General features: G+C 41.1%; 1 protein-coding gene across 2 annotated transcripts in view; it reads right to left on the reverse strand.

Annotated features, from left to right (window-relative positions):
* Positions 1-2,428: 2,428 nt before the first annotated feature.
* The window catches only part of FBN1 (fibrillin 1), a 141,669-nt gene continuing 132,058 nt past the window's right edge, over positions 2,429-12,039 (reverse strand). The window contains exons 59-66 of one of the 2 annotated variants that reach the window (XM_058811553.1): positions 11,480-11,605; positions 11,142-11,264; positions 10,168-10,284; positions 9,586-9,714; positions 8,660-8,779; positions 5,641-5,872; positions 4,436-4,610; positions 2,429-3,702 (exon numbers count right to left, since the gene is read on the reverse strand). In XM_058811553.1, the coding sequence (XP_058667536.1) occupies positions 3,313-3,702; positions 4,436-4,610; positions 5,641-5,872; positions 8,660-8,779; positions 9,586-9,714; positions 10,168-10,284; positions 11,142-11,264; positions 11,480-11,605 (1,412 nt within the window). In that variant the 3' untranslated portion in view covers positions 2,429-3,312. Of the gene's footprint in view, positions 3,703-4,435; positions 4,611-5,640; positions 5,873-8,659; positions 8,780-9,585; positions 9,715-10,167; positions 10,285-11,141; positions 11,265-11,479; positions 11,606-12,039 lie in introns of those variants that run through there. The other variant, XR_009275121.1, reaches the window with a different exon arrangement.

The raw sequence follows: 12,039 nt of genomic DNA on the forward strand, positions 1-12,039 counted from the left end.
TTCCTTTCTGTAACTGAAAAGACAAGATTTTCTCATCACAGTGAAGTGAAAGCTCTCTCCTCTTCACCTGGTACCTATTCAGAATGTAGCAGCACAACGTAGGCTGTTAACCTCATTAATTTGGGCAGAGACCATCAGGTCCACAAGAATACTGCAAGGCTTTAATGGCTCAAGTGGCCATTCCTTCACAGCCAACATCCATTTTTAAAAGTGGTGAGAAAGCTTTTGCAATGCCACCACCACCACATCCTCCTTGGCCTAGAGCAGCAGGTTTGGTGCCTTGTGATGCTCTTACCTGTTGTGCTGCTGCTGGCAGGGACTGGCAGTGCCCAATTGGGCCCAGGAAGGCACAGGAAGCTGCTGCACATGAACTGTGGCATCTTGCTCCAAACAGCTCAGGCCTGTCTGTGCTGAGGAGTCTTGACCTGATTAGCTCTTCCAAAGCACAAAGCTGAACTTGAATCACAGCACAGAATATTTATCTTAGAGAAAACCTGAGTGTGACCTTTCAAGACCTGCCATAAGAAAGCAAATACTTGGGGTTCTTTGAAAGTCAGCTTAAAAGAGAGACTGTGGAAACAGTGGTGTTCTGCCAAAATACACGTGGGCTGTCAAGTTTACAAGACACTGTTACAACACACAATAAGAGAATGATTTGCTGTGTACAGTAACAAGCCATCTTTGTTAAAATCTGTTAATCAAAAATTAGGTTTATTATCCATGCAATCATCTATGCAGAGTCATATGCACAATTGCAGTGGAGGGCAGCCACACTTATTTCAAGCAATTAAGCATTTTGTTATTTCCTTGAATTTGAAAAATATCCTTTAATTGCCAAAGGATACACATTTAGAATAACCTCTACTTCAGTCTGTCTGGTGCTTAGAGTCATTCTGGGGTCCCACTATGAAATTAAATACAGCAGATTACTTCAAAATCACACTGCAAGTTACAAACCACTTTTTAATTGCAGGTTGCATGCAATGTTATTGTGCAACCTTTATGCTTCACTGAGACGCCAAGGAAGATGCAAATATTCAAACTAACAGAAATGATCATACACATACAGCAAACTAAAACCAAGACAAAAATTATATATCAGTTAAAGGACATTGCTGCAAAGAGACAGATGAATAATGTACAAAAAAGTGGATTTTTATGTGCAGATTGGTACAGCACATCTGGGTTTTCCATTTTTAAATGACTAAAAGAGCTACTGTCAAGATTTCTTGTTTCTGAAGCATAGCAAAGGCAATTTGCAGAACGGTGTGGGCAACACTGGGGCTGCTGGAACACAGTCAAAGAACCTATGGCATCATAAGGTGTTACATGGAGCTTAAATGTAAACCAAGTGTACTGGATAGACTCCTGACAGGTCTTTCTGAAATCGTCCTTCTCATTTCCCCTCAGTGTTTAGGGGCTGAGAAAAAATACTTAAATGGTACTTACCTATAAACTATACAATCATGCACACTGGCACTAAAAATCATTCCCAACCTGCTATATAGGAGTGCCATTTACAACTGTAAAGCTCTGATTATATCTCGCCATAGTTATGCAACATATGGAAAAAATACACTGTTCAACATTTTGGCACACTAATAAATAAAATCCAGACATGATCTATTAAAAATATCAAAGTAATCCTGTGCACAAGCTTACTTTTTATATAGTTATATTTGTTATGCAGACAAAATCACAGAGAGCAATAATACAATTTGGGGTGAATTATAGGAGTACATTTCCCTTCCAAAGCTATTATAGCTCAATATATGTTCCCTCTATCATCTACAGTGCTGTCCCAGCAGCAGTTTCAGTGCTTCTTTCTTCTAGATTTTATAGCATCACACCTCAGTACAATGTTCTGCCATTGCTGCTAAAAGATACACCATGGCATTTGCATATACAAGTACACACACATCACTGAATAATTCACTTGATATTAAAACCCATCTAAAGCTTGTGATGGTTTCTGGTATTGGATTATTCTTCTGTTATCAGTCATGGGTTATATGACAGTAACTGTTGAAGTGGGGGTAAAAGAAGGAATATCTTAAGGCAGTTTTAGCAAACAATAGTGGGGTTTTTCAACCTTAACTGTGTTTTCTGTATAATGATTGAACATCCACTTCTTCATGTTTTGGCTAGCAGATTACTTTTTGACCAGACTACTCAGATCAAGTCATTGGAAATGTTCTCGCTTCCTTTCTGCAACCACACAGTAACTTGAGAGAGGTCCACTGCTGTTTAGATTTGTGAAGGTTTCTGTACTTCTTCTGTTCTTTCTCTGCATGAAGAATGAACAGTAGCAGCTCCCTCAAGAAGGAATCACCTGGACACACAGACAGATAAAGACAACCCTACTGACAACGCCTGAAGTATGCAGTTTATCACACTTTTAGCAAAAACACAAGGCCACAGAATAAACTAAAAAAAAAAACTGTTTTATTGTGACATTTATGACATTGAACCCTTGTTGATATGAATGGCTATGGGTACTCTTGACATGTTACAATATGTCATGGTGTAGGATGGCACTGATTGTCATCTGACTTTTGAGAATGTTTAATGGTCCCTACTGACCTCAGTGCATTTTGGCAAGTCACAGAAACTTTATCATCAGGTTTGTGTATACAGTTAACAAGTAGTTGGTCTTATAAGCACCATTACAAACCCTCACATTAAGGGTATTATTAATCTAGTTTACAAATGCTTCATTGATAAAAATAGCATGATTACAGTATACACACACTTAATTTACATGTAATGTATTATAGGCATAACTGAGATAAACTACTGAGCTAACTTTGGTTGATTGAAGTATTTAGACTGAATAATGGCAATTTTGGCTTCTAAGTTGTGTAAATATTACAGTGCATTTATAAATCTAGGTTGAAAATTTACTAGCACCAAATGGATATCATAAATGGCTGACCTAGTAAGTTGTAGTTGGAGAAGCGAAGTTTACGAATTACAAAAATAGAGCTGTCCATCAGTTGAAAGCACATTCTTGTACCTCTGCTGAAATGATGACGTGTCTCAGCATCAGTGGCCAACTTCCAATGATAAAAGTCCCAGTTTTCAAGATTCAACATATCAAGGTAGCTCAGCTACACGTAAAAGCCTGAGGAAGTGGTAGTTTTGAGCTCACATATTCATCCTGTACCTTGTTTATGTAATAATACAATAGTGCTTGTTCATACAAATGTACTCATGTAAGATTGTACCTATGATATGAAGAATCTGATTGGGAGGAATATTCAGTCCTACCTATCTATCTTTGGTTTAATTATTTGGTCTTTGGTTGATGAATTAATGAAGCAATATCTGAATTTTCATTTTCAGGTTATCTCCCAGCTCACCACTGAGGTAGTCTTTGTCATGTTTCGCTTCAAGCTGGTTAAGTTCCTTCTTTTTATAGAGTGGAATACTACTGATTTGTAATGAATAATTTCCAGGCACTGGCTTCTTCTTTGTGAAATGAAGGTAACTTATCCCGTCCTTCTTATTGATTCTAAAGAAACCATCTTCATTTCCAGAGTCAATTAAGTATCGGTTGTGGTTTGTCAGTGTGGTGAGGGCAGGGAGCAGCTCCAGGATGCGATCTTTGTTACTCAGGTCCGAGATGTTGATGGAGAAGATCGCTGCTTTCTCAATGTCCCAGCTGGCGAGACTGATCGGCGGCTCCAGCTCTTGCTGATCCTGCACAAGAACAAAGGATGTCAGTTGGCTTTGTCACAGAGCATTTCACATGTGCCTGTGTGTATTTCTTACCCAGGTCAATAATTACTAATTAGACAATTTTTAAAAGGAGGTTCTGTAACATCCTCTGTCAAATCCACTCTTATGGGCCTAGGACTCCTCAGGGTGAAGTACAGAGCTTGTCACCTCTGCTGTGTGGGTTAGAGAAGCCTGAGACACACACTGGAAGTTTCTGTGCACGTGCCTTGCTGCCTGACAGGTGAAGTCCCTGCATGCTGGGAGCCTGTGACTCCTGCCAAGAGAGCAAACAAGGCACTCTCCTCCTCTCTGCTAGGGAAGCCACAGGCTAAGAGAACAGCTTTGAAGGAGAGCAGGGTCTGTGAGGGAGCCACAGCATTTCAATGGGGATTTTCTGCTTTGCAACAGTCATTTAAGTGTGGAGCCAGGGCAGCCTGCAAGTGCAGCAGAGTGCTGGAAAAGCAGCCTCACCCTTCACCTCTGACTGGGTGGTAATATTTGAGACAGCAGCACAAACTGTAACATTTTCATTTGGAAAGCAAGGGAAGCTCTATATCACTTCTGATACAAAAACACCACCTGACATCCAAAACTAGCTTTGATCTCCTTTAGGGTGTAGATTTTCCCTGAGGGATTGTCTCTTGGCACACATCCTTCTGAGTCCAGCTCTCACAAGACAGCCACAAACCCTTTCCCCCCAGAAAGGGTCAATTACCTCTGCTTCACTTGCAGTTTCATTAGTGCTCCTGCGCTTCCTTCCTCTCTTGGGATAGCCGTTGATTTTACATTCATAACAAGCTTCTGGAGAGAGGGAGTTGTCGTCTACTTCTCCACTGAGTGAAAGCTCTTGTCCTTGACCTCTGCCTAGCCCCACTCCAGAAACACAGTGTCTGAGGAAGGAAGAAATTCAAAATTACCTCCAGTGAGACATAGAGATCTATGTATCAAAAGCTGCATTTGGGGGACAGTAGGCACAAATAATTAAGCAATCATGTTGCATTCATTTAGTAGGAAAAATTTCAGCTAAAGTCAACAGACAAAATTCTCACTGAATCACAATGAGGCCACTCTTTATTTCAAGAATCTGCCTTCATGTGTTTTTGCCCAAGAGAGACCTGCAATATTTAACAGTCTTAAAAACACAGGCTTAAGCTCTGAGTTGTTGTTAGCAATTTCTGTTATCCAGCCTGGAACACATTTAAAGAGACCAATTTTCAACAACTGCTGAAAAGTTTGGAGAGTGAGGTTTTTCATAATGCATCCCAAAGCTTTTAGTCACTTAAAAACTTTAAACCACAGTCTTTCTGCTTTCCATTTGGGTTGCTTGGTCCTATATGATGTACAGCCCTAACACACCCACTGGGGCAAGGGAAAATTTGTTTTATTGATAAAGCATTTATTTTAAAAATATTAATTTGAAACACAGAAGAATATGGAACATACAAGAACCTAAGAGCATGCAGAGCTGTTATTCCAATCAGCAGGTGAAACCTCTTGTATAATGTAATTTCTTTTTGCAGCTGGTAGGGGGTGTTATTATTAATGTTTGTTTTGTTCTTCTTTAAGGAGACAAGTGAATCACAACAAGAAGTACGAGCTCCCAAGTGCCAAGCTCAGAGGACTTGGCAGACTGCTGGGGTGTGCAAGAGAGGTGAAAGCAGTAGTTTAAAATAGAGGATTAAACCTGGTAGCCCTGACCAAACTTCAAGCATTAAACCCCTCCCTTTCCATGGTTACCTTTCCCCACCCTCCCCTCCCCAGTCTCCAAAATCAGTAGGTACATCCAACTCTTGAGCACCTTCTCAATCCTATCCCTTGTTAATGGCTGACAATCCCCCTGGTTCTGCTGCTCCACACTGCTAGGAAAGGAGTGGCCCATGTCCCCTTGGTATCTGTTAGTTTAAAATGAGAATCCCTTACCCTTGTCCTATTCTGAAGTAACCAGGTGGACACCCACAGACGTAGCCACCTTCAGTGTTTGAACAGCCGTAACTGCACGGGGCTTGTGCAGAACCGCATTCATTGATATCTTGGCAACCTCCACTAAACTGCTCATACTGAAATCCAGTAGGGCACATACATTTATAGCTTCCCAAAGTATTGTGGCAGGATGCTCCTCCACAAATGTGTGCACTGAGACATTCGTTTTCATCTGGAAAAGAAGCAGAATATACCATGTTAACTTTTACCCAGGTACAGTCCAGCCTACCCCTTGTACAGGTCCTGTTTGGTTGAATCTGCTGCCACCTCAGGTGGACACAGAAACTGGGCTTGTCCTTCCTCTTGGCTGGGGCACTGCTCCCTGGGAGATGACTACAAGCACACAACAGCAACACTGGGGCTGCTTTACAGAAGATATTTCATGCCATGTCAGGTCATGCTCTGGAGAGCAGCGAAACAAAGATAGCTTTTTTTTACAGAAATAACTGAGAAGGATAAAACTTTGTACAGCCAAAAATCTGGTCAAGTAATCCCTTGTTATAGTGCTATTCAACATTAAAGGAAGAGTAAGGAATCAAGCTCTGACACTTTTTCCAGGGATTGAAAATACCTCCCTACACACTTACATTTAAATATTAGACATAGGTAAGATAGGGGAAGTAGCAAAGTAAAAATAAAAGCAGCTATAGATACAAAAGACTGCTATATTCTGAACCAGTCCTTTTCCAAACTTCCTAAGGGTGGCACTGTAGGAGTTTCAGGTCACTTCAGGCTTATTTACTGAAAATGGCTACTTTTTGAAATGAAGCTGGTCTGATTTTTGATGTCTGATGTGGCAAATTGCTTCAAAACGTTCTGAATATTACTGTTCTCCATTTTCTGTGATAAATGTATATGTACATTGTGGGTGTGCACACATAAGAAACTCCATTTGGGAAGTACAGAGCAGCATCTCTGACCTCAACATCCAGGTTACAGGAGAATAAGTAATAAGTCAGAGCATTATTGTCTTTTTCCAAACAATGTGGCTCTTTGTTCTTTGTTTAAAAGCAATGTCTTTGCTTCTTGCAGCCTGATTCACAATGTGGTGTACTGTGGAAGTGCCTGGGCAGGGGATGCAGTCACAGACAGCACAAGACATGGGAGGAACCAAAGCATTCTTCAGTGATTATCTAAATGTGTTGCAGCAACATAAAAAATCCCTGAACGATTCATTAAATAGGCTAAAAAAGACACAAACTGTTTGCAGAGTTGGGATTGCCAAGGAATATGAAGGAATTGTCATGGAAAAACCTAGCACATGGATTCTTCCCCTGTGGTACACCCAGCAGATCCAGATAAGTATCTTAAGAATATACAGTTACAGACAGTACAATGTGGAGACCACAAGGTACTAAACCTGGGGCTGAATCCTGTGTTCCCAAAGCCTGTAAGGGTTTGCCATTAACTCAGAGAGATGCTTCAGTGTTTCTCACACCTCAGAGCAACTATACCAACATCATAGGTGCTTGTTTGGGCCACAGGAAGTTACTGCACCAAGAGCAGACATGCTCGCTTCACCATGCTCCACAGTGGCAAGAAAGGGGATGCTAGTGAGATTAATTCCCATATTTGGGTGAGTGTCGGAAGAAAAAGAATAGGAAGAAAAAGAAAAAAGCACAAGCTGTGCTGTCAGGCACCAGCCTTGCTCTTCTGTGCTCTGTAACACTCAGCTCTGTCATGCTCAGTTTCAGCAAGAAGGACAAATGCCACAAGACACAGGGACCCAAACCTTCTTTCCTGCAGCCTTGGATTTCTGCCTGGACTGCCCCATGTCCATGAAGGTGGAACTGCTGGCTGAGGCTTGCCCCAGGTGTGGCCCTCAAGAATTTTCCCTGGTGAATTTTCTGGTGGACCAGTAGTTTTGGTGCCAAGGCTGGCACCTTTCTTTCAGTGGGGCAAATACTCAGTGCTTGTGCATTTGAAACTGGTATTCCCTGTATAAATCTAAACAGTAGTCAATGGCCTCAAAAGCTGGAATAGCAGTGTACACCTGGTTTGGAAATACACTTAGTTAAATGTTTTCACCCAGGAACACCTGGAAACAGCCAAGATGTTTCACAAAATTCAGCACTGCACTTCTTCAGATTTTGCAGTGTCCTCCAGCAGCCAGACATGACAGTGCTGGTTTCTTGGGGGATTTTTATCCTCCTGTAGATTAAATTCTAATTTAACCCTAAACTCTGCTAATTGAATTAACATTCAAAACCCCACATGTTTGTGTTTCTTGTATGTTACAGGCATAGACTGCTAGAGCAAAGCAAACGTGACAGCAAGGCCTGCATATAATGTCAGGAGGTTTGGTAAGCACAATTAAAAGCAGAGACCTCCCTGGAGCACCACAGTGATAACAAGGTAATTTCTATCTTTCTGAGAGCAAAGAAAGCCAAACAAAAAGTTATAAAGCTCTTTGTTCTCAAGAGAGCACAACTCTGGGGATCCACAGAAGGCTAACTTGCATGAAGCCCATTAAACATAAGAATGACAAAAGCACAGATCAAGTAGGATTTTAATGGAATTTCAGATTCTTGGAGCCAGAAGCTGAATTTTATGATTTAACGATCCAAAGTTGTATTTCTGAGAGTTCCAGGTTCAATCCACCATCCACTCTTAGACAGGACCTTTGTCCAAGCAGAAACCATTGCACAGCTGAGTAAGACTTCCTTTGTTCAGATCACAAAATACATGAGCACCATAAGCTTCCTCAAAGTCAATACAGCCTCTAGCACCCTCAAGGAGAGCTTTGTGCTTAAACACTTCTTGAACCAGGACATGGATTACTGTGTGTTTCATATCCACTCTGCCTTCACAGGAGACCACACTTGTAATGAAACTCTGCTGAACTTAGCAAATTATAATCACAACAGAAGGTATGGCCAACTGCACCATTGCCCTTCACTTCTTGCTGCTAACTAAAGTAACATGCATTTTAATGTATGAATTAACAAAAGTGACTTGCCAACACATTGGTTCCACTGGTAATGCTGGAGATATCCTTGTGGGCAGCTGCACCTGTATCCTCCAATTATATTTTGGCAGCCGTGCTGACACCGGTGGTTACCATCACATTCATCAACATCTAAAAGGGTGAAACACACTCTGAGTTTGGGAGAGAAGCTCAAATTATGCTGTATTTGGAAAATATGTTACAAATAATCATATATATTCATTTATCATAGATATATATAATATATTTCATGATCTTCCAAAAACTTGACTACTATGGGCCTTTCTGGTTTGGATTTGTGGCTCCACAGCAAGTAATACAGGGCTGAAAACCATGGAAAGCGCTCACATTCAGCAAAAATTTTCAGTTTTTGCATTCTGCTGTGGAGCAGACAGGAGAAAGCCATTTGTATATGGGATCCCTAATGCTTAAGGGTCCCAGCTCCACAGCAGACAGACCCTTGCTTTTACCCAGGCATCCAACCCAAAAAATCCCAGGATACCTCTTTTCAAACAACCCAAACTCTGTCCCAGGAGAAGGCTCCAAAGACCCAGAGGAATAAGTCTACAGCCCTTGAACTCTCTCTTTAACAGGTCACCTTGGAGATGCAAGACTTCCTGTCCTTGAATCCCTCAGAAACGCATGCAGGATTCAAAAGAAGTTCACTGAACTTATGACACTTAAACTAAAACATTCCAGGCTACATCTCCTCAGAAAATATCCGTCCAGCTCTTTAGAATCCCACAATATATCCATTTTTTTCTGGCCCATGAAGAGAAATACTGCCTTGTTGCTAAATTTCTGTACTCCCCCCTCGCTTCAACCCACACATGCTTGCTTCTGCAGATTTTGGTGCTTACTCCTTGGGTGACATTATGGCTGAAAGAAGATTAAGAAAGCAAGAGAAGGCCAAGTGAAATGCACTGTGCTGTACCCACCTTCACAGCTCTGCCCAGTTTGATCAAGTGAGAAGCCACGCTGACACTCACAAACAAAACTTCCTGGGGTATTCTGGCAAATGCCCTTTGCCCCACAGAGATTGATCTCAGTAGCACACTCGTTGTTGTCTGGGGGAAAGCAAAGCTCAGTGTTAGGTTGTAGCTGTCATTTCAGAGCTGATGTTTTGGCCATGCTGATGATGGAGGGGTTGTGGCAGGAGGTAAAGGCACATCAGTAACACAGGTGTCCCACTGCCCTCCCAGGTTCTCACTTTGCATCACAGGACAGTTTACACTGCCTTCTTTTGAATTTGGAAACACAAAAGTAATTGGAAGGGAAACTTTCTTTTCTTCACCAAAATATGAAGTTTGATGGTTTGGTCTCCAAACACCTGCAAATTCACACCAATACCACGGGATCATCAAACTGATACAGAAACAGGATCCAGCTTGCAGAGCAGAAAGTGATCTGGCTTATGTTTCCATTTGATTCCTCAGGAAGATGATTTTACCTCCTTGCTGCTTTGCTTCTGGAGTAAGGGTCAATAATAAATCCCAAATCTACCTTCCCATGTCACCTACCAATGCAGGCTGTATGGTGCTGAGTGAATCCAGGAGGACATTTGCAAGTGAATCCCCCAATAGTGTTGACACAAAGGAACTGGCAGTTGTGCTGCTTTGTTGCACATTCATCAAGATCTAAAAATAACCAAGAAAACATCTTTCAGTTATATTCCCTGGACTCAGAAATAAGTGATTACAAATAAATCACACTGGTTTCCAGTTCCTCTTACATGAAGCCCCACATTTAAGGAATGGGACTTTGGAGCTACACAGTGTCCATGCTAACACTGAACTGCAGACACCAATCCCATTTGTCTGAAAGTTTCTGTGATGTAATAAATGTCTGCTCAGCCAATAAATGGGAAGTTACCATCTTCATGAGATCTGGCAGACTGGAAAATGGCCTTGCACTGAAGCACACTATTACTCCAAAAGAAATGTTGAAATGCTAACAACAAAGTACACTGTCATTCTGCATGCCAAATTTGGAATTGCTGCTCTAATTTGTGTGGTTTTAATCAAATCTTAGTTACCAAGACACATAAATGTATGGAATTCTAAAGAATACTCCAAAATCTGTCCTACACTGCTGTGCCTTATCCAGCATGCTGCAAAAGCAATGGTAAAATTCTGTTGATGCTGGGCAATGTACTGCAAACCACCTTTGCATCCAATAAGATTCATTTATCATTGAATGACATGGCTTAAACCAACAAGCTTACCAAAATGAGAAAAATCCTATATATTATTAATTACAAAATCTTTTGAAGATCAGCTGCCATCAACCTGCAAAAATTCCCATCCACCTGTTGTTCATCCAAATTAAAAAGGAGTTAACTGAAATACCAGCTCCGTCCTGTGCAAGCCACTTCCACTGTCTTTAATGGAAATACATCAATCAAGGAGACAGATTTGCATCATTTGAATGTCCTTGCAATTATTTTTGCCTGAGAAACACAGTTTCTACAGTAAATTTTTTTCTTGATTTTTACCTTTGCAGCTTCTCCCATCTTCTTGCAGGATGTATCCCTTTGGACATGAGCACTGGTAGCTCCCCTCTGTGTTTTTGCAGATGAAATTGCAAGGTTTTGGAGATTCATTGCATTCATTCAGATCTACAAGAAACAAAAGCAGATACCTCAGTGCTGGTAATCAAGATTTGTGATAATGTTTTACAAAATGTTCAGGATAGATCAGAAGGAAAATCAAATCCCCAAAGCACTAACAAATGACATTTTATTTTCTCATTTTTCAAAATCTTCCTATTTCTTTCTTCAAGTCCTCTCTTAGTAATAAACTTTATATACAAACACCACAATGTAAAACCTACCAATGCAAAGAGTGCCAGTGACATCTGTAGTATAGCCCAGATTGCACAGACAATGGTAAGTTCCCCTCTCGTTGATGCACTCCCCATTGCGGCAGACGTCGTGAATGACCTTGCACTCATCAATATCTGCAATTAAACAAGGGTTAGCTCTCAATGGAACAAAACTGATTTTGTGCAGCTTCATAGGTTCTTGTGACCTGACACAGAGAAACCCACACCATACATAAAAGAACTACATAAAATAGTGAAATATTGCACAGATTTAACGAGAAATAGCAAGTGGAAAAATACGGAATGGAGCATTAATTTAACTTTCTTATGCAGTGAACAAGCTGTAAGTGGAAGGGAGCAACTGAACGTGATCATGTATCAGCCTTCACAAATCAAACATCCCTTTGCCTTCATGCACATAAACAGCTCTCAATATGTGCCTGCAACACACTCAAATGTGAGATGCAAATTCCCATTTGAGTGCATGTCAGAGTCAACCAGGACATAAAGAAAGTATCTGCCAAGGTGGGATGGATGCCTCATCATCCAGGGCCTTCGGCTGTGCACCA

This window comes from Ammospiza caudacuta, chromosome 10, assembly GCF_027887145.1.
Source record: "Ammospiza caudacuta isolate bAmmCau1 chromosome 10, bAmmCau1.pri, whole genome shotgun sequence".
NCBI classification, from domain to species: domain Eukaryota; kingdom Metazoa; phylum Chordata; class Aves; order Passeriformes; family Passerellidae; genus Ammospiza; species Ammospiza caudacuta.